The sequence below is a fragment of the Acomys minous genome (assembly GCF_964271855.1).
Source record: "Acomys minous genome assembly, chromosome: 12".
NCBI classification, from domain to species: domain Eukaryota; kingdom Metazoa; phylum Chordata; class Mammalia; order Rodentia; family Muridae; genus Acomys; species Acomys minous.
In genome coordinates this window covers 107,662,837-107,688,192 of record NC_140493.1, presented here as the reverse complement: position 1 = coordinate 107,688,192, position 25,356 = coordinate 107,662,837, and the positions used below count along the sequence as shown (strand labels likewise).

At 56.0% G+C, this 25,356-nt stretch overlaps 3 protein-coding genes across 8 annotated transcripts in view; 1 reads left to right on the top strand and 2 right to left on the bottom strand.

The window, feature by feature from the left end:
* The window catches only part of RECQL5 (RecQ like helicase 5), a 39,247-nt gene extending 25,253 nt beyond the window's left edge, over positions 1-13,994 (top strand). The window contains exons 9-20 of one of the 5 annotated variants that reach the window (XM_084747807.1): positions 9,191-9,409; positions 9,584-9,683; positions 10,409-10,445; positions 10,572-10,630; positions 10,714-10,787; positions 11,079-11,172; positions 11,425-11,559; positions 11,921-12,387; positions 12,532-12,622; positions 12,845-13,045; positions 13,216-13,285; positions 13,389-13,994. In XM_084747807.1, the coding sequence (XP_084603933.1) occupies positions 9,191-9,409; positions 9,584-9,683; positions 10,409-10,445; positions 10,572-10,630; positions 10,714-10,787; positions 11,079-11,172; positions 11,425-11,559; positions 11,921-12,387; positions 12,532-12,622; positions 12,845-13,045; positions 13,216-13,285; positions 13,389-13,489 (1,648 nt within the window). In that variant the 3' untranslated portion in view covers positions 13,490-13,994. Of the gene's footprint in view, positions 1-9,190; positions 9,410-9,583; positions 9,684-10,408; positions 10,446-10,571; positions 10,631-10,713; positions 10,788-11,078; positions 11,173-11,424; positions 11,560-11,920; positions 12,388-12,531; positions 12,623-12,782; positions 13,046-13,215; positions 13,286-13,388 lie in introns of those variants that run through there. The other 4 variants (XM_084747808.1, XR_014772767.1, XM_084747809.1 and 1 more) reach the window with 4 other exon arrangements.
* On the bottom strand, positions 109-13,488 carry SMIM5 (small integral membrane protein 5). 2 transcript variants are annotated; one of them, XM_084747843.1, is made up of 4 exons: positions 13,361-13,488; positions 6,015-6,225; positions 1,044-1,182; positions 109-668 (listed from the first exon to the last, which is right to left on the bottom strand). In XM_084747843.1, the coding sequence occupies exons 3-4, from the start codon at positions 1,168-1,170 to the stop codon at positions 562-564; spliced, it is 234 nt and encodes a 77-aa protein (XP_084603969.1). In that variant the 5' UTR covers positions 1,171-1,182; positions 6,015-6,225; positions 13,361-13,488; the 3' UTR covers positions 109-561. The 2 variants fall into 2 exon arrangements, with proteins under 2 accessions (XP_084603969.1, XP_084603968.1); XM_084747842.1 differs by lacking the exon at positions 13,361-13,488 and having other exon boundaries at positions 6,015-6,695.
* The window catches only part of MYO15B (myosin XVB), a 45,849-nt gene continuing 34,478 nt past the window's right edge, over positions 13,986-25,356 (bottom strand). Inside the window, exons 34-63 of the mRNA XM_084747844.1 lie at positions 25,246-25,349; positions 24,950-25,141; positions 24,704-24,785; positions 24,464-24,556; positions 24,093-24,387; positions 23,918-24,005; positions 23,592-23,820; positions 22,995-23,107; positions 22,560-22,619; positions 21,928-22,003; positions 21,713-21,831; positions 21,477-21,595; positions 21,263-21,404; positions 21,023-21,134; positions 20,780-20,940; positions 20,086-20,228; positions 19,860-19,923; positions 19,699-19,771; positions 19,264-19,340; positions 16,658-16,728; positions 16,459-16,574; positions 16,265-16,359; positions 16,061-16,138; positions 15,885-15,981; positions 15,637-15,782; positions 15,379-15,494; positions 14,961-15,094; positions 14,696-14,829; positions 14,443-14,583; positions 13,986-14,356 (exon numbers count right to left, since the gene is read on the bottom strand). Coding sequence (XP_084603970.1) covers positions 14,282-14,356; positions 14,443-14,583; positions 14,696-14,829; positions 14,961-15,094; positions 15,379-15,494; positions 15,637-15,782; positions 15,885-15,981; positions 16,061-16,138; positions 16,265-16,359; positions 16,459-16,574; positions 16,658-16,728; positions 19,264-19,340; positions 19,699-19,771; positions 19,860-19,923; positions 20,086-20,228; positions 20,780-20,940; positions 21,023-21,134; positions 21,263-21,404; positions 21,477-21,595; positions 21,713-21,831; positions 21,928-22,003; positions 22,560-22,619; positions 22,995-23,107; positions 23,592-23,820; positions 23,918-24,005; positions 24,093-24,387; positions 24,464-24,556; positions 24,704-24,785; positions 24,950-25,141; positions 25,246-25,349 — 3,545 coding nt within the window. The 3' untranslated portion in view covers positions 13,986-14,281. The remainder of the gene's footprint in view (positions 14,357-14,442; positions 14,584-14,695; positions 14,830-14,960; positions 15,095-15,378; positions 15,495-15,636; positions 15,783-15,884; positions 15,982-16,060; positions 16,139-16,264; positions 16,360-16,458; positions 16,575-16,657; positions 16,729-19,263; positions 19,341-19,698; positions 19,772-19,859; positions 19,924-20,085; positions 20,229-20,779; positions 20,941-21,022; positions 21,135-21,262; positions 21,405-21,476; positions 21,596-21,712; positions 21,832-21,927; positions 22,004-22,559; positions 22,620-22,994; positions 23,108-23,591; positions 23,821-23,917; positions 24,006-24,092; positions 24,388-24,463; positions 24,557-24,703; positions 24,786-24,949; positions 25,142-25,245; positions 25,350-25,356) is intronic.

The following is a 25,356-nucleotide window of genomic DNA, read 5'->3' as shown; positions in this document are numbered from 1 at the left end:
TCCAGCTTTCACAGGCATAGGAAGAGCAGTAGCCCAGAAAGAGCAGTCATTGGCCATGCCCCTTGAATTCTGGCACTGCCCTCTTGATGCACAGAGCCCAACCGTACCTCATAAACATAACTGAAAAAGCTTTTACTTGGAAATACGCAGACAAATTTCAGCTAAAACACTGACACGTTCCCTCCCCCTCGGCAGGAGGCTGGAGTCTAGTAAATTGCACAAAGTCCCTGATTGGTTTACTTCTCTTTGGCATAGGTCAGCAGAGCCCCAAGGGTGAACTCCTCACAAGTATGAGCTGTTCCCTATCAAACTACGGGGCCCCTAAAAGGAGCAGCTTAGCAGAAGACCCAGGTAGCTCTCTGAGTGTGACACAATGGCTCCTCCTAAGCAGGATGTCCCAGGCAGGTTGAGCAACATTGTTTCCTTGATAAGGCTCCGGATGTCTATCCTGTCACCTGGGCAAAGCCAGAACTGGGGCCAGGTGATCTTTGGGTGATAGCCTGTGTCACAGCACTGGAAGGCTCCTGTCCAGCTTCTCTTTGAGCATCTCACTGCTGTCCTTCATCTGGATTCTCTGGGCCGCACGGAGATCCTCCGGTCTCTCCTCTCAGAGCAGCAGTCAGCACAGCAGCAGCTGCAGGCTATCAACAGCAGCAGCAGGACGGTAGCTGAAAGGGAGAGAGTGGCCCAGAGCTGAGAAGCCAGGGGAGACGGATCCCCACCCCGCGGGGCTGGTGTAGTGGTCAGAAGGCCCTAGAGACCCACAGGGTCCCACTGTCTCCCGTTGTCTCCTCTGACTCCTTCCAGTTCATGGTTGATGCCTGGTGGTATCCAGTTCCCAGCACTGCCTAGCTACTCAGGCAATGGCAGAGGATGTGGCAGATCCCTTAGCTTCCTCCAGGACACTGCTTTTCCTACTTAGCTGAGGAAGGCTCACCAGCCTTTCAGCTGGCACCCTGGCTTGCTCTTCCCTGGTATCGGGAAGAGCCCGTGGGACACTGAGGGGACAGGGTTAAAGGGTCAGAGACAGCTGCCCCACTTGCCTGTGAAGAGAACGATGATGGAGAAGGCCACAAGCTCCACGGGCTCAGCCTTGGGCAGTCCTCGCAGCTTCAGCAGCAGCCTCTCCCCCACAGAGTGAATCTCCTCTACAAAGTTTGTGGCTGTCATGTTGCCTGTGTTCTGTAACAACAGAGTTCCTGCTGAGCTGCTCACAGGCTGGGAGGGAGCTCCAGTGACCAGCCTCTCCCACTGTAGCCTGCAGAACAGGTTTGTCATCTCAGCCCTGCACCATTGGCGGATCCCAGGCAGAGGGAGACAGGGAGTCAGAACTCTGCTCACACTTGGCTGGAGCTGTCCCGGGCAAGGAAATATTGTGATAAACGTGACCTGGAGAGCCTCTGAGGGGCTACCAGGCAAGGCTGCAGTTGGTGAAGGTTCTGACCATCAGATGTTATGGCTATACTATTAAAATTTCATTGTATTGAGACACCAACACCAGGTTTGGCTGGCCCAACTCTGGCTTGTTCAGGATTTTGGTGCCTCCCCTAGATGCCCTCAGGCTGACAAGACAGGCCTCAGGATTCTGTGTGGGAGGAGAACCAGACTCCAAGAGCAGGTTCCTGGGGATCTAGTTGGGATCAGCTGTAGGTAAAAACCGAGAGAGGGGTTGTCAGTTGAAGGATGTGAGCCCCTGTCTCCTACCAGGCCAATTTCTTTAGTCATTGCTGTCATGGAAGGAAGAAATACACAGTACATCCTGGGGGTTCTTATTTATTCAGAGGGGAGCAGGAGCTCTGAGACTGGCTCAGCTAATCCCCTTGGCTCGGACCTGTTCTATTGTAACCAGAAAAGGCATTGGTCTGCAGAGTGGTGACCGTCCAGGGCTCCCAGACAGAGCCTTGACAAAGCTCTAGGCCGAGTTTCTATGTCGGGACCCACTGAGCATCAGGGCCTCCCCGTCTGTCTCTCTGAGTGAGAAGGAACAGAGACAGCTTGTTCCAGTGCATCCAAACTAGTTTTCCTGAGAGATGGAGTAAGTGACCAGGGGCGTGTGTCTTTGATGATTGCTACCTTGGCCCTGGTCTCAGCTGGACAGGTGGTTCCCTCTGTGGTGGTCTGACTGGTCATTCCCAGCCTTCCTGCCTGGCACATGGTCGTGTGATACGGTCATCCCGCATGTGGGCTCTCTGCCTGTCAGTGGTGCAGCCTCTGAGAGTGAGAGGCCAGGCTGCCTGTGGCTGCTCGCTCTTCTTCCCCTCGCCGCTCTTCAGGAGCTGGATCACTGATGCCAAACGTTTGAATTTCCTATCTAAAGTACACGGTGTCTTCCCTGAGTTTGTTCATTTTGTTCTGTTTTCATTTTTGTGCCACTGGGGAATGGATTCAGGGCCTTTCTTATGCTCCGCAAGTACTGAACCACAGAGCTACATCCTGGCCCTTGTAGTACCTTCTCTAACATCATCTGCCCTTCATAGAACTATCTCAAACCCTCCCCCTCTGTGCTAAGGACAGGCTCTTTTTATCTCTGTGCTGCTGTGGAGATGCAAAGTCTTAGGGAGGGGCCTGGCTGCAGGAACTTTCTCAGGGCGGTGCCTGACCGGGCCAGGAAAGTCAAGGATGGACCCAGCAGCCAGTGCTCCGTTCGCTCTTGATGGAGCTGAGACCAGCCTGGCTTTGAGTTGCCACTGAAGGCACCACAGCCAAGTCCTCCTGAGTCATGGCCCCTATGTGGGCTGTGTGCAAGAATCAGGCCATAGCTCTTTGGATGCCCGTGAGCTGAGCACAATCAATACCACCGCTTGTGGCACTGGGACACCAACTTTATCAGTTCACTACCCCCAGAGTGGGGCACAGCAGGCTTTCTGAGAACTGCATGAGTTACTTGTCACTATGTGAACAGATCTGTGTGTCTTGATAATGTGAACCTAAGACCATTTCTTCTGTCAGGCCAAAGGATATACTGCTTCTAGCCAATCGGAGTGTGTTTGCAAAGGACAGTGATCATCCGCCCTCCTGTCCTGGGACACCACCGTTTCCACCCCACAGAGGTGGTGTGTATGGCAGAACCAGGGCTCTTGTTTCTTACCCTCCCTCTTCCTCTGTGTGGTCTGGCTTGTTCAGCCTGACTGGCACTGTGCCCACATTGCCTCACGAGCCCAATGGACACTCCTTAAAAGCAGAAATAGGCAGGAGGTTGGTGGTCAGGAGAGCTCTTTCGATTGTGTGCCACACCCAAAGACAGAGGTGGGGGGGAGAGAGAGAGGGAGGGAGGGGCAGGAAAGAGACACTGCGTGGGGGGCTGGGGTCCTAGGTCTAGCTGAGAGGTCTGACAGTGTCCATTCCTGGAGCATGGGAGAAGGCAGTAAGCTGGGGCTGGGCCTGTTGTGTGGGGAAGTCAATGCATTATAGACGTTCCAGCCATCAGGCTTACTCGCAGCTTCGCTGGTGCCTGCCCCACTCCTCCCTCACTCTGTATGGCTTGTGAAGTTGGAGAGCTGCAGGCTCATGCCCAGTGCACCCGAGGTCTTCTCTGTAACAGAGTGGACCACCTAGTGTGGACAGCCTCATAGCTCTGTGCCTGGGCCTTTTATAGGCAGCCCACTGGAAGCTGGTGGGACCTGGCTACCTGTGACAGCCTTGGGATGTGACCTGGGGCTGCCTGCCAAGTCTTATCTGGTTTACCAGCAGAAGTGGGGCTGTTGGGTATGGCTCTCTGCCTTCAACGAGCCGAAGAGGAGCCCTCTTTGCTCGGCAGTTGCTATTTTGTTATTTTAAGCTCTGACCCAACAGAATAAGCACATGACAGAGGGGGGAGCAAAGGGGTCTTGTTCTCCAAAGAGGGAAGAGGCACATTCCAGCAGGTCCCCAGGCGTCTTCCCAAGTGGGCTATTTAAAGCGGAGCAACAGATGCCTGGTGCCCAATATAACCAGAGGTTATCAGGGGACCTGGTTCCCCGCTGTGGTCAAGGGGAGTGGGAGCTCTGGGGTTGCCCGCATTAGCTGGATACCCCACTAGGTTTGTGTGAAGCCAGGCAGGGCTACTGGTAATTGTGTTTCTTGGGCTTTCTATCCCAGGTTCATCCAGTTCTTTCTATACCATACTTTATGCCCAAGACCCAGGCGAACTATATTCTCTCTTTATGCCATGTTCAGTAGAACAAGTGGTAGCTTCCCCCGGTCCTGACATGACAGGCTTGGCTGCCACCGAGGCCCACTTGTTGCCCAGACTGCCTGCACAGCAGATGGAGCCTTCTGAGGATGCCCCCTGGCTGGGGTACAGGCATGGTCAGGGAGAGCTAGCACAACAGAGCAGAAACTGGCTGAGCTGGAGGGACTGGCTCGTGTTCTGTGCGTGGCAGGTGGTATGGAGGTTCTTGCTGTAGAGTAAGCTGCTGTCCTGAAGGCCAGACAGCTGCAACTTGGTACTACAGCTTCTCTGCTTCCTCTTTGTAAACCTGATAGCCCAGCCCGAGCTCCTCACGTGCATGGGGGCAAGCAGTGTGTCTGTGCCTGATAAGCAGCGTCACTAATGGCTTGCAGTACCCTGTTGTTTTGTCATGGTGGCTCTTGGCCACTTTTGTCCTGCAGTGTATTGTTTGGGAAGCATCTTGAATGAAGCATAACTGATGTGAAAGACCTGAGGGGCCCAGAGGCCTGACGGCAGGGCGGAGATGCCCCCTGAGGGGTCCAGAGGCCTGAGGGCAGGGCAGAGATGCCCCCTGAGGGGTCCAGAGGCCTGAGGGCAGGGCAGAGATGCCCCCTGTGGCCCATGCTGGGTGTTTGAGCGACTCCATCTCTGCTGGGACTCCAGTTTGAACTCAACAGTGGGTGCTTGAAGTCTTAGTGGCTCTGCTGCCCTGGCCCTAAGATTTCCAGAACAGGGAGAGGGCTTCCTACTCTGGTGGCCATTAGAGACTAAGCAAGCCGTAGAGGCTGGGCTCCTCTCTTAGCTCAGGGACTGCTGGAGCCTGTGTTTTATGGGTGCCTGCACCCTCCTGCCTCTGGGGTCCTGTGGCTAGCAGCTCACTGCCATGCCCCTCCCTCACCTACCCCATCTGCTGTTCCACTTGTGGCTCAGCTTCAGTCCAGTCCCCTCTGTGCTGCACACGTGTCACAGGAGTTACTTTTCCAGCCCCGCACAAGCCAAAGGCCATTTCCTCTGCTGAGGCCAGGACACTCGGCCTTCCCCTTAGCCCCCAACCCTGAATGGTCTTACCCCAGTGTGAGGACAGGAGGCAGGAGTGGGGAGCAGCCTCCCCTCGTGAGGCCCTGCCCAAGGAATGAACCAGAGAACTGTCCCCAGGTCACCATCACAGTGGTGTAGCATGGAGGAGAGGGCTGGGGTCTTTCCCAGCCCCATCCGTGTGTTCGCCATCTCCCCTCCGACCCTGGGTTTAGAATCAGATGTGCATGTCACTGGTTCAGTTTTCAGAGATCGTGGCCAAAGAGTGAATCTAAGTGGGTGCAGAGACTTCCCCCACCCCTGGGGTGATCCTGAGCTGAAAACACACGGCAATGAGCAGGTCAGAATTCCAAAAGACATGGAAGCTGCTGCTTTTGTCCAGCACCCAGGTGGGCAGTTCTGTGGGTTCTGCTAGAGCCTGGGGCCAGGGCCCAGTGAGCTGGCTGGGCACACCTTGTCCTGAGCCTCCTTGAGAAACAAGGGGACTTAGCCCTAATCCTCGGGGGAAATGGAGGCTCAGCAGGCATGTGGGCCCTATTTTAAGCCCACTGAATAGAAAGTGCTTAAGTTGATGTGCCAGCTCAGCAGGCCCCCAGCCCCTTGTCACACAGTCCCCTTCTCTAGTACTGTCCCAGGAGTCCCAAGGGAAGAGAGCTCAGGTGTACAGGAGGCAACTAAATGCCCTGTAGGAGAGTGGCCTAGTGTGACCCCCAAGACATCCCTCTCAAAAGAGTCCATGCTAAGTGTGGCTCCTCACCCTTGAGATAGGAAACTCCAGCTGCTTTTCCTTCTTTTCCCCACCCTGGTACCTCTAGCCAGTGTCACTTACCTGGGATATCAGATATTGGGTAGCCAAGAAGAGGTGCCCCAGTGCAGAACGTTTCTGTGCCTCCTCCTCTCAGTCAGTTGGTCCCCACCTTTGACTTCCTTCACCAGCGCTGCCACTTTCCTGGGTTTCTCACTCAGACACCTTAGCGCAAGCTCTTGGCTGCTGACAGCCAGCTGCTGTCCAGCTTCAGCTTTTTTTGTTGTTGGTCGTCCTAGAGATCTCAGTGTCAAATTACCATTGTGAGGAGGAGCCAGAGCGAGCCCTCCCCTGAGCTCCTCCTCCACTCCACACCCAGTGAGTGCCTTTCCCTGCCTGGGAGGTCCAGATCACCCCAAACCTGCTCCCTCTCTTCCTCTTCCTCCTGTTCTGCCCTCCTCCGGCCTGCCCCGCCCCGCAGGCCAGGCTCTAGGCTCCAGGCTGAGAGCTGGGGCTGGGCTAATGACAGAAGTGGTTGGCTGTGGTTCCCTGTGGAAATAACCCCAGGGGGCTCAGGCTGAGGTTGCTGGAGGAAGAGGGTGGGGCAACTCCCTCTGAGCGTCCCCCATCACACCCTCTGGATGGCCTTTTTGGCTTGTGTCCCTGACCACCCCAGCCTGTCTCTTGGGCCACGCACTGGCTGCTCCCTCTGGCCTCTCCCAGGAAGAAAAACAGAGGAGTTACAGGACCACCCAAGCAAGTCAGCAAGCTTCCAGGCAGCCCTCTGGTATGATGCTCCTGCCGCTCTGCACCACAGGCATCTGGGGGAATGTGAGGAGCCGAGATACCTTACAAGTAGCCTGCTTGTTTTGGTGAGGGGCCTTGTGTCCCTCCCAAGAGAAAGGACACTGCTTGTCTCATTCTGCTCAGCTGTCTCCACACTCCTGACCGTCTTGTCCAGTGGCCAGGCCCATTAGCGTTCGGCTCGGCTGTCTTACCACCCTGCAGACCAGGCTACAGAGGGGGGACTGACCTCAGCCCTGCAGTCAATGGAGCCTTTGAATATGAGCACAAAGCCCCAGTGAGTCAGAGCTTGGAGACGGAGTGTCGACAAGCATATGGCCACAGCCCCTAGATGCCAAAGCTTCTCAGCGACAGGACAGGCCACCGCTGTACAGGCAGTGTTCTTGAGCTGGGAGAGCGTTCGTCATATCTACTCAGTGTTAGTGGGAGCAGGCTGCAAGAGCGCCCCCAGTGGCTATCTCTATTGTCTGCTGCTTCTGTCCAGCTTTAGGACTGTTCTTCCTTTGCTAGAGGGACCATCTCTTTTTCCTTCTTTCTTTTCTTTTTCTTTCTTTCTTTCTTTTTAATTTTATTTATTTATTTATTTTTGCGGAAGGGTTTCTCTATGTAGTCTTGGCTGTCCTGGACTCACCTTGTAGACCAGGCTGGCCTTGAACTCATAGAGATCCACCTGCCTCTGCCTCCCAAGTGCTGGGACTATAGGCGTGCACCACCATGCCCGGCGGGACCCAACTTCTTTAGAAGGTTGTGTTATAATTTGGTTTCATTACAGCAGCCTGCTCTCTGGGGTCAGGTCCCCAAGCAGCTCATACTAAGGCCTGTTTAGAAGCAATTAGTGCTGGCTGGTCCTGTCTCAAATCTGGGCACTCAAACTGCTCAGCCTCTGGCGTCTGTTCCCTGCTTCCCCAACCCCGCACCACATTTCTTCAATAGAAGTGACTGGAAGGACTGTGATAGGACAGTAGCCTCTCCCATGCCTCAGCCTGGGGATCAGGAAAGAGACTGGTCCTCCCGCTCCAGGTAGAGGCTGCTGCCTGTCACCAGCTTGGGCAGAGTGGTTATCCCCAGGGGCAAATCTGGAATTAGAAGGTGAGAGGGAAGCACTAGTGACGCTGTCTCTCCCTGGCTAAATGGTTTCACAGTGACAAGGCTGTCTCTCTAGGACAGTGCTTCTCAGCCTTCCTAATGCTGCGACCCTTTACTGCAGTTCCTCGTGCTGTGCTGACCTCAAAGGGGTCGAGACCTGCAGGTTGAGAAGCGCTGCTCCAGGAGCTGCGCCAGGTGCAGCCCGCAGCCTAGGGCAGAAGAGTTCACGGTGGGGCCAGCAGAGCGAGAGGTCTCTAAGGAAAGATCACGATACAAGAGCGAACTGGTTGTTCTCTGTGTTCAATCCCAGAGCCCAGGAATCTGAAGCAGGAAGCCTATGAGTTCAAGGCCGCCCTGAACTATATAGTAAGACCCTTATTTAAAAAACAAAAAACAAAACACTAGGATCTCTGTGAATTCAAGGCCTGCCTGGTTTACAAAGCAAGTCCAGGACAGCCAGGGCTATACAGAGAAGCCCTGTCTGGAAAAACAAACACATAGCTAGGTATGGTTGTACATAAATGTAATTCCAGCACATGGGAGGCAGAGGCAGATTTCTGAGTTTTGAGGCCATCCAAGTCTGTGGAGATTGAGTGCTCAGTGAGTTCTGGGCCAGGCTCAGCTACGTAGCGAGACCCTGTCCCTAAATAAATAACTGGGAAGAAAAAGGAGACAGCCGAGTACTGAAGATAGGCGGGCCTGCTCCTGTTCTTCCTTGCTCTCCCACAGTGGGGGTTCCCTGCAGAGTATCTCGTCAGTGCTCGCGGCTGGCATGGCCGCCATCGTGCTCCGTTGTGCTACTGCCCCACTAGCAGCATGAGTGGAGAGAGGGGCCATGGACTTCTAAGGTAGCCTTGGTGGCAGAGCCAGTATCTGTGCCAGGGCCTCAGCTCTCCAGGGCATTCCACCACTGTGGGTAGAGGGAGGAGCAGCGCCCTAGAGCGCACAGGTAACCAAGCAGCACGAGGGTCACATCCTGGATCCCAGCCTGCTTCATATCACTGGTCCCACCTCTGCAATGGGCAGCACCAGATGATGATGATTCACAAGCCCCTCTGAATAGAAGGGACTGGAGAGATGGCTCAAGGGGTAGAAGCTCACACCGTTTTTGCAGAGGACCCTAGGTCTGTTAGTTCTTAGCACCCCATGGTGGCTCACAACCATGCATAACAAGTTCCAAGTGATCTGACACTCTCCCGACCCTCTCGGGCACTAGGGGTTATGGAGACACATAAAATAAACCTAAGAAGTTTTTTGAAAGCTATGAAACATCAGGTGTGGTGCTGTAGTGAGTCAGTCCGTGTTTGGAGACTGGGTGAGCAAACGCTGGCTGCCTCAGGCCCTCATCCCGCTGGCCCTGCCTGCTCTAGGTGCCGCCATGCTGCCATTGCTACGTACTTTGGGGATGCACCACCCGCCTGCGCCAAAGCCTGTGACCACTGCCAGAGTCCTGCAGCCCTAAGGACGAAGCTTGACGCCCTGGAGTGCAGCAGCCGCTGGAGCAAGACCTGCATTGGGCCCTCCCAGGGGAACGGCTACGACCCTGAGCTGTATGAGGGAGGCCGCAGGGGCTACGGGGGCTTCAGCAGGTGAGAGGATAGGAAATGCGCAGTCGTTCTGCTGGGACAGCGCTGTGGTGCGGCACATGCCCTGCCTGGGCCTGGGCTTCAGTGTCGGGCAGGAACATCACTGTCCCATCAAGTGGCATCAGTGGGCACGAGCAGAGCCAGGGCCTTTGCCGCTCACACCAGCCCGTCCTCTAGGTATGATGAAGGCTCTGAAGGCAGCGGTGATGAGAGCAGAGATGAGGCCCGCAAGCGGGAATGGAATCTTCTCTATCAGAAACAGATGAGCCTGCGCAAGGTAAAGAGGCCGAGGCCTTGACAGGGCGCTCAGTGCCTCTAGTAGTTTGGTTTCTATTGCTGTGACAAAACACCATCTATGACCAAACGCAGCACGGGAAGGAAAGGGTTTACTTGGCTGACATTTCCACATCACAGTCCAGCATCAGGGGAAGTCAGGGCGGGAAGCTGGAAGCAGAACTGAAGCCCCTCCCACATCGATCAAGACCATGCCCCCACAGGCCAGTCTACTAGAGGCATTCCTTGATTGAGGTTCCCTCTTCCCAGTTGACTCATTTCTGTCAAGTTAACAAAACACAAAAACAAAACCCAGCCAGGCGGTAGTGGCGCATGCCTTTAATCCCAGCAGTGGGGAGGCAGAGGTAGATGGATCTCTGCGAGTTTGAGGCTAGCCTGGTCTGCAAAGCAAGTCCAGGACAACCAAGGCTACACAGAGAAACCCTGTCACAAAAACAAACAAACAAAAAAACCCTAAGCCCGCATTTTGGCTCATAGCTTTAATCCTAGCACATAGGAGGCAGAGGCAGGTGGGTCTGAGTTTAAGGCCAGGGACTGACTACATAGTGAAACCCTGTCTCAAATGCACCACCTCCCTAAAAAAAATAAGCAGCATACAGTGGTCCATGCAAGGTCCGGGATGCTCCCTGTTGATCACCTCTCAGTCCCTTCTCTGGCACTGCAGTGGTACAGGATGTCTCATGGTCCCTCATGCTGTCTGTCTTGCAGGGCAAAGAACCCAAGAAAGAAGACTTCACACCCCCAGGTTGGTACAGACACACTCCCAGGGGCGTGAGTGCTATGCCTGGGTGTGACCAGTGGCTGGCTCAGGGAGGGCTGGAGGGTTCCAGAGAGCTGGTCAGGAAGAAAGCTTCTCCTGCCCTTTTCTCAGATGAAGATTGTCCCCTGAGAGAGGCTTCGAGCAGGAAGATCCCCAAGCTCACAGTAAAGGTAAGAGAATGACGGCTCTTCACTGGCCCTCGGGGCCCCTCCCTGATCCTGAGGGTGGGTGACCAAGATGCCACTCCTCATAGGCCCGTGAGCACTGCCTGCGGCTTCTGGAGGAGGCTCTGAACAGTAATCACCAGGCTGCGGGGTCCACTCATGGGTGAGTATCCTGAGGTCACCAGGGTAGGGAACCAAGGCTTATTCCTTCAGAGACTGCCTCCCTACAGCTTGTGCCCATCCTGTTCCATGGGCCCCAATCCTTGTAGCCCTGCTGGGAGTGCACCAGAGACTGCCGGGGGCATTGACGGACAGTAAGCCACAGGGCACCTAGTGAATCCTCATCAGACGCTCTGTGCCCATCCTCACCGGACCCTGAGGCTAGCCCATGGTCCCTGGAGAGAAAGCAGCCAGACCACAGGGCCTGTTGGCTTGTTCTCGTTCCTTCTCACAGAGCTGACCTGCAGGCCAAGGCTGTGGAACTGGAGCACGAGACATTCCGAAATGCCAAGATGGTCAATCTGTACAAGGCCAGTGTTCTGAAGAAGGTAGGGCTGAGGGCTACGCCAGGCGGGGGCGGGCATGCTGACGAGCTTCAGGCAGGACGGGGCAGGGGTCATCTGCCAGCCTGCTGGCCCTGAGCCACTGACACCAGAAAGCTCGCCCTTGGCTAACTGCAGGTGCTCTGGCTATCCCAGTGAGAACTCACTTCCCGCTTGGGCACAGCAGAATTGGGGCATCTGGGGACGGACTAGGCAGTAGCTTGTAGTGCTGTGATTTCCTTGCCTGTCCCTCTTTAGGTGGCTGAGATCCACAAAGCCTCCAAGGATGGGCAGCTCTACGACATGGAAGGAGGCACCAAGAGTTGCAGTGCCGTGGCTGAGCGCGTGGAGCCCAATGACTATGACATCCCACCGACCTCACATGTGTACTCGGTGAGCAGCACCCAGGCGCCCACTCCCAGCCTAGGGTCAGGTGCACTCAGTGAGCAGCACCCAGGCGCCCACTCCCAGCCTAGGGTCAGGGAAGGTTCCCTTCCCCATTGCCCTCAGGTGGGACAGACTTACCCTCTCCTGGGATCACAGCCCTGCGCAACCCAGATGTCAAGAAAGGCCATGGAGCATCTCTGCTCTGCCTACTCCATAGCCGTCAACCATGGCCTCTTCTCCCATCAGCCTGACCCCCAGTTATATCCTGTTCAGCCTTCCTCCCCACATTCCTGAGAACCTCTCACCACAGCTGTCCTTGAGGAGGTCTGGGGTTCTGAGCCTTGTGACTTCCTTCTCCTTCTCACAGCTCAAACCCAAGAGAGTAGGAGCTGGCTTCCCCAAAGGCTCCTGCCCTTTCCAGACAGCCACAGAGCTGTTGGGGAAGTCTCAGCCCGAGAAGCAAAGCCCAGAGACTGTGCTGGGGGGTGAGCCGGAGCCCCCAGGCTGGGGCTGGGACCTGTGCGATGAACGGAAGAGCAAGCTCCGCCCTGGGTGCCAAGAAGAGGCTGCGGGAAGTCTTGTTAATTGTGGGGAGCCCTCGCCTGAGAAGAGGACAAAAGGCTGTTCCCAGGGCAGGAGCAAGAAACAGCAGCTCTTAGCCGCAGCAGCCCTCAAGGATTCCCAGAGCATCACTCGGTTCCTCTACCCAATAACAGAAAGCCAGCCTTCCCCCGCGTCAGAAGATGCCAGCCCCTCCTGCGCAGGGGTGCAGGAGACATGCGCAGGAAAAGCTGGAGCCACGTTTCAGACTGAGTGTCCCAGGGAAGAGCCAAGGTATGAAAGGAGTCAGGGAGTCCTCATGATTTTATGGCACCATCCGAAGCTTGAAGCTCATTCCACAGGTGGGCCCTGCTGGGATGCCTGGCTTGAGAGCCACTCTTAGACCCGGCCCTCTGATGCCTTCTTCCCTCCGGCCAGCACGTGCTCACTCAGAGACCAGAGCTTCCCTGAAGATCAGCCTAGCACTCTAAAGGAAACCCAGGCAGGCAAGCGGCCCAGAGCCCAGCAGGTACTGTAGGGCTGGGAGCCTAGGGGAGGAAGGAGGCTGGTGGGGAGGCAGGGCCTGTTCTGCAGTGGGTCAAGGGCTCAGGAAAAAAATCTCATACCTAGCAGCAGGTGGGACAGGCTGGAGGAGGGCACCTGGTGCTAAGGTGCAGGCCTCCTTCCAGAAGAGCAGGTAGAGCCAGTGAAGAACCCAAAAGTGACCCCCACATGCTGTGGCCCTATCCAGGGGAACTCAGAGGGGAGGGCTCAGAAGAGGCTCCGCCCCTCAACCAAGTCCTCCACCCTGGCCAGCGATGGCAGCACTGAGAATGAAGTGCCTCGTGAACCCCGCCAGCTCTCTGCTCCTGCCAGCTCCCTGAAAGAGGCTGCAGACACCGTGGTCAGGTACCTGACCCCCTTCTACAAGGAGGGCAGGTTTATATCCAAGGTAGGCCTGGAGTGCTCGGGTCAGTGCAGTGGGGTTGGGGGTGGCCAGGAGTGTGCACCCCTGAATGATACAAGGCAGGGCAGGCCTTGACCGCGACCAGCTTCTGCCCTGTCAGGTCCTGCTCTGCCCTTGGTGGCTCCAGGCCTTCTTCCTCTTCCTTCGCCTTCTAGGACTTGTTTAAAGGCTTTGCCCGCCACCTCTCACACTTGCTGGCTCAGACGCTCTCTCCTGGGAGCAGTGGTGAGTACCAACTTGGCCAGGGCCAGAAGGCACTGTGGGAGAGGGAGGAGATGCTGCCAGGAAACTGGCCCTTACCTTCTGTGTCCCTTCCCCAAATCTGCAGTGAAGGAAGAGGCCCAGAGTCTCATCAAGCAGTTTTTCCATGACCGCGCCCGCTGTGAGAGTGAAGCTGACTGGCAGGGCCTCTGTGGCCCATCCAGATGACCCGCCGCTGGCTGACCAGGGTCAGCATCTTCCCTACTCTGCCGTGGGCAGGCCCATGCCAGAGGCACCAACTTTCTCAGGGCCCTCCCTCCTCCGACCAAACCTCACTTTGGAGGTGTCACTAGACACCTAAATCAAGTCAGAGGTCAGCCCACCTGCCTGTTTAAACCCCCATTGTCCTTTCTCCCAGCCCTTCATGGCCAGATTCTCAGATTAGAAGGTTCAGACAGTATGGCTGATGCCAAAGAAAGGAGGGGGGGGGGGACAGGAGGTGGGGGGACAGTGGTCCTCTTGTCTCGCACTTAAGTTCTCTGCCAGGGTGAAGCCCAGTCCTCCACTCCCCTCTTCCTCGAGAAGCCAGCCTCTAGGCCATGTCGCAGCGGCCATGCTCACCCCCCACCCCACCCCCCACCCCCCACCCCGCTCTCTGCTGCTCAGGGAGGCCAGGCCCTATAGAGATGTTAGCGAATAAAGCCCTCCTTGTGGAGACGCATGCTCACACACACAGGCCTTTTCTGCGTGTTTTATTTGTGCAGAAGCCGCTTCCAGACCTGAGTGGGCTTTTCCCCAGGCTGGACGTCAGATGCCCACGCCAGGTCCCTACAGCCCGACTATTGGTTCAGTCCGCCTCTGAGGGAATGCGTCTGCTTACTCGCCCAGTGGACATCACTGTGACGTCACAACCCCTGCATTCTGACTTGCATTTGGGGTTGTGCTGCAGGACATTTGAGAGCAGGGCCAGGCAGTGAAAACCAAGGCAGACTGCCCAGCGAGGTCCTATCTCCACTCTCGTCAGAGGAGGCCTGGCCACTGTGTGGACATGCTGCCCTCCAGCAGGAAGACAATGGTGTGCTGCAGCTCCTGGGCCTGCGGGGCAGAGAGGGCTCAGTGCAGTTCTCCCCACCTCCGCCCTCACTGCTCAGAGACCAGTGGCCTGGGCCCTTGCCGCTCACCTGCGGCAGCTCCAACCAGATGGTCTGGGGGTTGTCAGCAGAGCCATAATTGAGTTCCAGGCCAGGGGGCCCATCCTCCTCCAGTGGGCTCAGCAGGTGGAGCCGCTGCAGGTCTTTTAGGCTAATGGTGCGGCAGACTTTCTGCAGCAGCAAACAGAGCAGATTGGTGCTGAGGTGGAGGCGGGCAGCAGTGAATGGTGTGAGAGGAATGACCCAGGGGTTCAGCCCTCACAAGATCAGGAATGCGCCCTACCTGAGAGCTCGGGTCCATGAGGACCAGGTGTTGGCGGTTGAGCCCCAGGAGGACTGGTCCAGGAAGGACCAGCTTACTCACTCTCAGCACCACGTACACAGTGTAGCCAAAGAGTGGCAGCTGCGTCGTAGCCTCTGTGGGTGGGGACAGGGCAGGAGTCCTGCTGCAGATCTCTGAGACCCGCGTAGGGAAAGTGAAGGGTGACCAGGCAAAGAGATCTCCTCCCCTTCCCATCCTAGCCAGCAGGCCCTTGACGCAGACTTACCAATAAAGCCTATCTGTGCTTTCTGCTTGCTGTATCCTTCCATCTGCCTCAGCTCCTGGCCCACTAAGCTCTTCATGTTGGCTGTGTTCACTTGCCATTGCAGTGGCTTGGGAATGTAAGACAGCAGCTCTTGCCTAGGATGCACAGACTGGGTCATTAGGGCCTGTGGCCGAGGACCGCCGGGTGCAGGGTGGGCACGTGGCACCAAATAGCTGGCATTTACTATGGATACGGACCCAGGGCCTTGCTCAGAGGCAGGTTGGGAAAGGCAGAGAAGACAGGCATCTACTACTCTAGGCCAGTCTCCTCGGGGCCAGGATAGGCTAAGTGGAGTGGCCTTGGCCTGAGGGAGGACAGAAGGTGGTAGGAGGAGCCCTCGGGTTTGGGGGAGGGGCCCACAGGGGTTGAGTTCACGCACTCTGATGGGGGGCTTGAACTGGCTCTGTTGAGGTGTTGGAGGGCAGCCAGCCGGGCAAGTTGAGCCTCTGCCTGGGCACTAACTATCAGCTTCCCTTGCAGGTAGTCCCGTAGCACCTGAGGGGGAGAAAGGTGTCACAGTCTCCCAGCAGTGGGTGGCTTTTAGAGACTATCCCTTCCCGCTGCCACAGAGCGTTGCCTGGATAGGAACTCCCTGCTCTTAGTGGCCCTGCACAGAGGTTCTGGGCAGGAGGCTGACCTGGCCATAGTGGGTTTCAATGTAGGTGGGGTTATCAAAGTGCAGCGGGGTCTCCCAGCCAAGCCGCCGTGTGTGCAGGCTCATATCCTGGTCTGTCATCACGTTGTTGATGTACTCATGGGATGACAGTGGCCGAACTAGCTCACCTGCACAGGGGACCAGAGCCAGCATAAGCACAGTACAGAATCTCCACTCCTGGGGAGCAGACGCTGGCTGGACGGGGAAGGCGGCCCTTTCCCAGGGCTCACCTTCCCCTTTGATGAGGAAGAGGGCAAATTCCTGTACTTCCTGTGAGTCTGTGATGCCCATCTGTCCACACAGCTCCTCCAGCACTTCTCCTGTCACCTGGGCACATGGACAGGCCGTGGTGATGGAGGAGTCCCAGAGCACAGGCGTGTGGCCTCTCCTCGGGAGCCCCCCTCACCGTGAACGTCTGTGCGTTTGTCCTGAAGTCCACACCCCCAGGCAGGTGAATTAGAAGAAACCGAACCGCTTGCCCTTTCTGTCGGGCAAGTTGTAGGGTTAGTCTCCAGCAATCCAAGGCCCCTGTTCCCCTGTTGGCACTGCCTCCACCCCCCCCTCCCATTACAGGAGAGTCCTGAAAGGCCCATCTGTCCACCCCTAGTACCAGAAAAGCATGCATTTCCCCAGGTGGCGGCAGCTGCTGGCGCCCTCCATATTTAACTGTACGCTGGAGGTGCTCCTGGCTGCTCCGGGCCAGCTCTGCAGAAAGCCAGAGGGATGGAGGTCACAGGTGTGTCTGAGGCCTTTAACTGGCAGGGCCTTCTCAGCCCTGGGCATCCCTCTTCCCATCCCAGGCACCTTGGCTAGGGCTGGATTCCTGTAGGAACTTGGTCACATAGGGCATCAGCGTAGTGGACGGTGCAAAGAAGCCTGTGAAGAGGCTGAGGACGGTCCAGCCCAGAGCGCAGTGCTTCCTGCAGGGCAGAGCTGGGCTTCAGGCTGGCCAGACCACAGTGCTGTTCCCACCTGACTCCCCTACCCCGTAGGCCCCACTCACGGCTGGGGGTGCCCTGTGACTTGCTTGATGACCTGGCAGTACATCTCGTCCCTGAGGTCCTCTTGACACAGCTGTGGGGACAGGAAGCGTGAGTGGGCAAGGCGGGGGGGGGCGTGACAGTAGAGCTGAGGGGGCTGCTGTGAGTGATGGCTGGCTGGGGCCTGAATGACGTGCCATCCCGGCAGTCACCTCTAATCTTTGCCCGGCCCATTTAGTCACTTATTTTTTTTTAATTAATTTATTTATTATTATGTATACAGTGTTCTGCCGGCATGTGCACCTGCAGGCCAGAAGAGGGCATCAGATCTCCTTGTAGGTGGTTGTGAGCCACCATGTGGTTGCTGGGAATTGAACTCAGGACCTCTGGAAGAGCAGACAGTGCTCTTAACCTCTGAGCCATCTCTCCAGCGTCCCTAGTCACTTATTTTCATACCGCCTTGGAGATGGAACCCAGGGCCTTCAGAATGCTAGACAGTGGGGCCAGAGAGGAGGGTTTGGTGCCCCTGTAGAAGGCTAGAGTTCAGTTCCCAACACCCATGTCAGGCAGATCACAGCCACCTAGAAGTCCAGCTTCAGGGGACCTAACCCCTGCTAGCCTCTGCAGTCACCTGTCCATGTGCATACACATAAATACATGATTAAATCTTAGAAAGAATGCTAGACAGGGAGCTGGCAAAATGGCTCAGTGGGTATGAGGACATTGCTGACCAGGTCCTATCCCAGTAATTCCATTGTGGAAGGAGAGAACACACCCCCACAGGCTGGCCTCCAGCCTTGGAGCACACACACAGAATAAACAAGTGTAGAATTAAATTTAGTAGTGCTAAGCAATTGCTTTCTAGCACTGTGGTGAAAAATAATAGCTGTCTTTTTTCTTTTCTTTTTTAAGGTTTTTTGAGGCAGGGTTTCTCTGTATAGCCTTGGCTGTCCTGGACTGGCTTTGTAGACCAGGCTGGCCTTGAATTCACAGAGATCTGCCTACCTCTGCCTCCCTAGTACTGGGATTAAAGGTGAGTGCTACCACGCCTGGCTGTTTTTTGTTTTTGTTTTGTTGAGCCAGGGTTTCTTTTGTAGCCTTGGCCATCTTGGACTTTGTAGACCAGACTGGCCTTGAACTCACATAGATCCGCTTATCTCTGCCTCCCGAGTGCTGGAATTAAAGGCGTGCGCCACCACATCCAGCTCGGTAGCTGGCTTTTAACCTGCTTCTCTGAGCTGTCATCTTGGTTCTTTGTGGATTCCTGGTCTCTGTTGCTCGCTTTTGGTCTCTCTACAACTCTCTGGCCTAGTTTAGTTTCTGCCTCCAACCTAGAGTGTCTCTTGGACCCCAGGCCACCCTGGAAATCAAGGACTTCAGACCCATGTCTAAAGCAAATCTTCTGCCAGCTCAGACATTAAGGGTGCCCTCTGCTCTGGCTTCACACCCACAGCAAGCTCTGTCTCCCCGCCGGCCCCCCCCCCACCTCTCCGGTCTTTGCTGCTGCCTTTGGGCCCAGGCCAGCACCCTCCCTTGCCTGGAGTGAGCACCTTCATTTCCTTTTGTCTTAAAGTCCCTAGAATATCAAGCATCCTCCAGAGTGACCCTGTGAAATTTGAGCAGTGATTCCCATCAGCAAGCCATGAGTCTGTCTGGAAAATCAAAGCCTGTATAAGGGCCTGACCCCATGCACACCTGGCTCATTCTTCCTCCTTCAGAACTCTGTCCCAAAGCCCCCACCTCAGCAGCAGCCGCCACTCACCTCTGCCTCTCCTGTGAGACTGTACCTGCAGGGACTCAGCCTCATGCCTTTTGAAATGTATTTGTAGAGCTGCTAAGATGGCTTAGTGGGTACAGATGCTGGCTGCCAATTCCATGCCCGAGACCCACATAACAGGAGAGACTCACTCCCTGGCAAGTTACCCTCTTACCTCCACAGGCATGCGGAGTGTGTGCACACACACCTGGGTACATATGTAATCTATGGAGTTGGCACAGATGGCAGCCATGTGAAGGCTTAGGGGTAGGAGCAACAGTAATCTGTGTTCCTATAGAAACTAGTTGAATATTGGCTGTATATGGACTTTAATTTTTAAGCACGCGAATTAGTGTGCCCCTTGGCTCTTAGACAAGCATTTGTAGCTTGTATAATAGAATGTAGTGCTGTGAGCTGTTTTGAAGATAAACTATTTTAGAACAATTGAGGAACCAGGGAAGAGTCCCATTCAAGCCCCAGCAGGAGGTTAGGGAGGTTGCTCAGGGTCGTAGCACAGGGTTCTTCTGTTTGATTTTGTTTTTGTTTTTGGAACAGGGTTTCTCTGTGTAACCCTGGCTGTCCTGGACTCACTCTGTAGACCAGGCTGGCCTCGAACTCACATCATCCGCCTGCCTCTGCCTCCTGAGTGCTGGGATTAAAGATGTGCACTACCACGCCTGGCAGCACAGGGTTCTTACCTTTTTTTGGGGTGGGGGTGGGGTTCAAGACAGGGTTTCTCTGTGTAGCCTTGGCTGTCCTGAACTCACTTTGTAGACCAGGCTGGCCTCGAACTCACATCATCCGCCTGCCTCTGCCTCCCGAGTGCTAGGATTAAAGGCGTGCGCCACCACGCCCAGCTATCAGGGTTCTTACCTTTAGAACATCATAGAGCAGAGCCAGCTCATCCTTGCCCCGGGGCTTAGGCTGGTCCCCCATAAACTGCATCAGAGCTGCAAGCAGGGTGCAGAGCATGGTAAGCAGGACTTGGCCTGACTAGTGCCACCCTCTAAGGCCTCCTGACACCTGAAGCCTTTCCCTCCAAAACAGCACACCAGGAAGGACAGCCATGTCTAACTTTGTTGAGGAGGAAGTAGGCTCCCAAGGGTTCCAGGGTCAGCTGAGCCCATCTACAGCCCCTCAGATGCCCCACAGCCCACAGCCCACAGCCCACAGCCCACAGCAGATGAAGGGTGGGAAACACATGTTGGTGGAGAAAGTTTCCTATGCTGGCAGAGGGGCAGATCCAGGGAGAGCTCAAAGACACACGGGGAGCCAGGTCCAAAGAACTGTGCACATGGGGCCACTCACCCTTGAAGCCAGCCACTGCCTTCCTGTTCGTGTCCTCATTGCCAAAGCTGATGAGGGATTCCTGGATGGGGTCCTGTGGCCAAAGAGCCTCAGCTGTGAGTCTAGGCCCGTGGGAGCCCTAGAGTCCTAGAGGCAGGCTCCTCCCCCACCTGGCCCCTTGCCTTAGTGTACTGGATCAGCTCCATAACAGCCTTTTCCTTGGTGCCTCCACCTATCTGGGTCAGCCTGTAGAGGGCAGAGGAAAAGACAGACCTGCTTGCTTGGCCCTCCTGCCCTTGTCCCAGGCCATGAAGCCCATGGGAAGAGCACCGGCCTGATGGCTGTGGAGGGCTTGTATTGGGGAAGGCTGAGGACAGGTAGGCACAGGGGTTGCTTCAGAGCACTCACCAAGTATGAGGCTTCCGGAAATAGCGCAGGGCAAATTCTTGCATGGTGTAGTTGTGGGAGTCAGCAGACAAAGAGCTGTAGGCTGTGAAGGAGGTGGCCTCTGAGTCTTCACTGGGCTCTTGGTTCCTGGGATGGGTGGGGCGCTGGGAGCACAGGAAATTTGGTACCACCCCAGTACCCAACATCTAGCCCAGAGGCCCTGCTCCCACTCTTACCCCCCTGGTCCCTATACCCACTAGCCCCAAGAGGAGTGACACCAGAAGCCAGAAAAGCCAACATCATTTATTAAGCCTCCTCTATGGAGGTGCTGAACTAAGTACCACAGTCAGAGGGTGTGGCTTACAGTCTTGCTTGAGATACATGGCAAGAAAGTCGGGGTGGTGGAGGATAGAAACACTGAGCACTGTCCACCAGGCCACGGGAAGTGGGCAGCACCCGAGGCACCCCTGCTTGGCCTTCATCACTTTACCTCTTTTTTTTTTTAACATTTATTTATTATTATGCATACAGTGTTCTGCTTGCATGTACACCTGCAGGCCAGAAGAGGGCACCAGATCTCATTGTAGATGGTTGTGAACCACCATGTGGTTGGTTGCTGGGAATTGAACTCATGATCTCTGGAAGAGCAGTCAGTGCTCTTAACCGCTGAGCCATCTCTCCAGCCCTATCACTTTACCTCTTCTGTCTTCCTCACCTCCTGAGCTGGCCCTGGCTCCTTGAGCTGCTGTGGCTTACTCTTGCGCTGCCAGCTGTTTCTCTGTCCCAGGGAAAAAGAGAGGTCTGGGGCAGCAGCTGGCTGCACCATGTCAGCAGGAAACAGTCCGGAACGGCCTCCAGCAGAGCCGAACTGCCAGCCTAGAAGGCATTCCCAAACAATGGTTTACCTACCTTGCCCCTCTGTCCCTCGGTAGCCTCCCTCTGCCAGCCCTGGGGATACCTGGCTCTGGAGGGGCCACCGGCAGTAGCTTAATGAGGTCCCCACGGTGGAAACTGAGGAGGCTGTGGTCATCCGTGATGTAGCTGCGCAGGGCGATGACATAGCCAGAATCCTGCAGGCAGCTGTGTGAGCTCCTGCCTGCTTGCCTGTCCTCCCGCCCAGAACCCAGGAATACCAAGGACCTTGACTTAAACTCCTTGACCCAGGGTAGCCAGATAGGGCAAGAAAGCCCACACTTGCCTTCTTGAGCTCACTGAGGAACTGTTCCACCATGGCCTTGATGGCCCTTGCCCAGGCTGTGTGCAGTATCAGCTGCTCAGTCTTCAGTGACAGCTCCAGGGTGGCACTGCCTCTGCACTGTACAGTGAGCACCTCAGCATAGCTGTGGATAGAGCCAGGGTGTGAGCAACAGATCAATCCTGCAACCCCCCGACCAAGCTCTGGACCAGCTCACCTGTAGGAGCAGAGAGTCTTCAGCTGGGTCAGGTGGAAGCTAGGGCCTTGGGTCACCTTCAGCAGTCTCAGTCCCCGGTGAGACACACCCAACAGCTGTACATCACTGCCGCTCTCACCCTGCCAGGAAAACACGTAGGTCAGTCACACTCCTGGCACTGCCCAGATCCCGGAGCCCCCGAGTAGAGAGTTCCAGAGCTGAGCTGGGTCACAGTCCCTAACCCTAGTATCACTAACCGAGGCTGGGAAGATGCGCGAGAAATAATTGGCCCAGTTGTCTCGAGCAGCAACCACGATGCGCTTTTTGACGCTGTCTTCAGCGGTATCAAGCGAGTCCAGGCCCACCTCCAAGGCTCCTGTGGGCAGGAAGGGGGTCTGTGACGTCCTCGTTCCCATGACACTTTGCCTCAAGGACAAGCCCAACCCTCTACCCCAGCTCCGGGGACCCATACCCAGCAGGTCTTTCATTTTGTGCCGCTCATCCTGGGAGATCCGGATACAGGACTCCGCAAAGGTGTCCCGCAGGATCTGGAGGCAGAGCGAGGTGGTGAGCACCAGGTCCTGAGACTGGAGCTCACCCAGAGCAGCTGTGGTTGTGTAAACGCAGAGGGGCCAGGGCTGGTGCCTGCATACTCCCGGCAGTGCTGGCCAGGGACAACACATAAGGCTCCCAAAGCCCAGGACCATAAAGAAACCTGTAGCTCTCCTCTCCCCTCCCCTCCGCATTCTACATCCACGGCAACTCCCTCCTTTGGCACCATGGTCTGTTGCTGTTGGCATAGTGTATCGGCTGAGATACACTGCTCTGCCAAAAGTGGCCAGGTAATGACCGCCATTTACAAAGCGCCTAGCACGTGCAACAGCCTGCACCACGAACACTCGTTTGGCCCTCTCATTTGTAAAACTAAGTTGATCACCATCCCCATTTTGTACAGACACTGTGAGGCATACAGGCAGTGACTTCTGAGTGCCAGCCTTTACTACGCTCCTCACAGGCTGTTGCCGAGGCCCAGGTGTCGGCAAGGGTCCCTGGGACACAGAATGTCTGTGGGTGTGGCAGGCTGGTGGGCAGCCAGGCCCTCACCTGCTGGCAGAGAAGGCTGAGGCAATAGGGATGGCTAAAGTTCTCCCGCGGATAGAACACCTAAAGCAGGGAAGGAAGAGCTGAGATGAGCCGGGCGAGGTGGCGCACGCCTTTAATCCCAGCACTCGGGAGGTAGAGGCAGATGGGTCGCTGTGAGTTCAAGGCCAGCCTGGTCTACAAAGCGAGTCTAGGACAGCTAAGGCTACACAGAGAAACCCTGTCTCAAAAAAAGAAAAAAAGAAAAACAGAAATCATGCCAGGCTGTCCTCCCGTGTGCCCACCTCTGCCCTCCCAGGCCCAGCCTGGAAAGTCAGCCTTGAAAAAGTGGTTCATGTGGAAGGGGCAGTGTAGGGCTAGGATCCCACACAGCCTGCCCCTGCCCTGCCAGCCACAAAAGGCTGAGGTCCCACCCCACCCTCCACCCCCCATGCCTACCTCCTTGCGTAAGAACAACTTCCAGGGTGCATTGGCGTAGGAGAAGCACACACTACCAGAGGGCACGAGGAGCTTCGTGGAGATGCCCTTGTCCTCCATCGGGTCTGTCAGTGCTGGCAGAGGGAGAGTGAAGAGCCTTAAGAGAGGGCTGACAGAGCTGGGACTGAGGTGCCAGAGACCCTGGTGCTCACCTGGTTTTCTCAGCCTCCTCCAACCACCTTCCACCTCACTCCAGACACTCTCTCTTGCCTTCATTTCTGGCCCTGAGTTTTTCCCAGTGTCCCGGACCATGTTAGCTAAAGCCACTAATTCCTCCCCACCAAAAAACAAACAAACAAACACCCCTCACACACACACACCTGTCATGTGTACATCAAGAACAACACCCTATAAAGGTCAGTCCCTTAGTGCCAGACAGGCTCCAAGGTGCCTCAGCCCTACCCTGGATAGGAATGAGGAATCCAGGGCTCCAAAGTCCAGAAGCCCAAACAGCTGGCCTCAGCCACTTGGGGGTGACTTTTGCCATGGGTCCCAAGAGGCTGCCATGAGTGCTGCCACCAACCCAAAGAGGTTCAACACTAGAAATGGATTCCTCACCACGAGACTCCACTGAAAGGGTCTTTGGTTCCTCAGGCAGAGGCATTGGGAGTGCTGGTGGGGGTGGGGGTGCTGGAGCTGTGGGTGGGTTTGGGCTACGCGGGCCAAACAAGTCCCGAAGAGGTCCTTGCTTTTCCTGGATGGATACGGAGGGCTCAAGTCGTGGCCGAGCCTTGGGCCGAGGGGCCACAACTGGTGGAGAGCTGTTCACCACGTTAGGTGACACTGTCTGCAGGAGAAGACACAAGCCAAGTTCACCCTGAAAGTCCAGGACTCCTAAGAAGGTCAACACAGGCCCTGGAGAGAGGATGGGGCCAGAGGCTCACCGATGGGGGCGAGTGGGCACCATTGATTCCTAACTTAGCCAACGCCTCGTCCTTAGGGTCATTTTTCTTCTGAAAGGTTTTAACGGGCCTCATGGAAGAAAGAGAAAGTTAATAGTGCACAGGATGATCTCGGAGGAAAAGAAACAGTTCTGACCATGTGCCCCCAGACTCCCACCTGGTGGGTTGTACAGGCACAGGCACAGGCCCCGGGCGGCTCTGATACATTCGGATGATATTGCGGATTTCCCTGCTTGGTTGTGGGCGCTGAGGTGTGGAGTTGGGGCTGCGCACTGTTGGCTCCTTGCTGGGTGGCGGGCGCTGAGGTGTGGAGTTGGGGCTGCGCACTGTGGGTGCCCTACCCTGGGTCGGCACTTCCTCCTCTGCTGGGTCCACCTCATCCTCCTTTCCAGCTTTGGTCCTACTTTGTTTTAATGACTTCCTCACAACTGGGGGAGGAGGAGGCGACAACTCTGCCAGGAAGAATAAAGACAATTGAGCACTGTACCTACCACAGGAACCACGGGAGCCACAGCCCACCACACCTACCTGCTGTTTCCTCCTCATCCTCCTCTGGTTCCTCCTGGGGAAGCTGTACCTTGGCTGGAGGCTTCACCGTCCTCACCTTAATGGGCTCTTGCCCTGTAAATGCCACAAATGGCCTCGGTCACCTGTGTTTGTCCAGAGTGCTTACCCAGGCTCCTGGACAGGCACGGGAGCAGAATGCAGCCCTCCCTGCCCAGCAGGGCGATTACATTTCCACATGGCTGCCACCCTGAGCACCCTCACCCATCTTCTGAAAATAGTCTCGTTTCTGTTGGAAGCTCTTGGGGCGCCGAGGCCTGCCTTCAGCCTCTTCTGGAGGGTCCTCCTGGCAGAAGGGAGAAAATGAAGAGCAGCCCCCAGCCAGCCATGTCCCTGTCCCCACAACATCCTCTCCTGATGGTTTCTCGGACCCATCTGCCCACCCTCCCAGTCTGCCGCTCACCACACACCAGACCAGACCCAGAGCCCTGCCTAGCCTTGGCTCCTTACTCTAAAGCCAACATCCAAAGGTTCTAGGTCAGTCTCTGGCTTTTCTTGGCGGGCAGGAGGCTTCTTGGGCTTGGGAGCAACGGCTGAAGGTGGTGCCTGGGAGGCAGCCTCAGAGGCCTGAGCTGGGTGCTGGCGTCTCTGGTTCTGCTGCTCCAGGGACAGGCTCATGGCTTGGGCGGTCATCTGCTGGGCCTTAGGAAAAGAAGTGGCAAGGCCAGTGAGAGCCTCGGCTGGCCCCGCCTTCCAGGCCCGCCCTGCCCAGGCAGCCCCACCTCCAGCCTGGCCACAGTTCTCACCAGGATCATCGCCTGCTGGTTGATGAAGGTTTGTTGCTGTACCGCCAACTGCCTTGAGTCCAAACTGGGCAGCAGAGGCTGTGGCTGGGGTGGAACCATCATAGCTGCGAA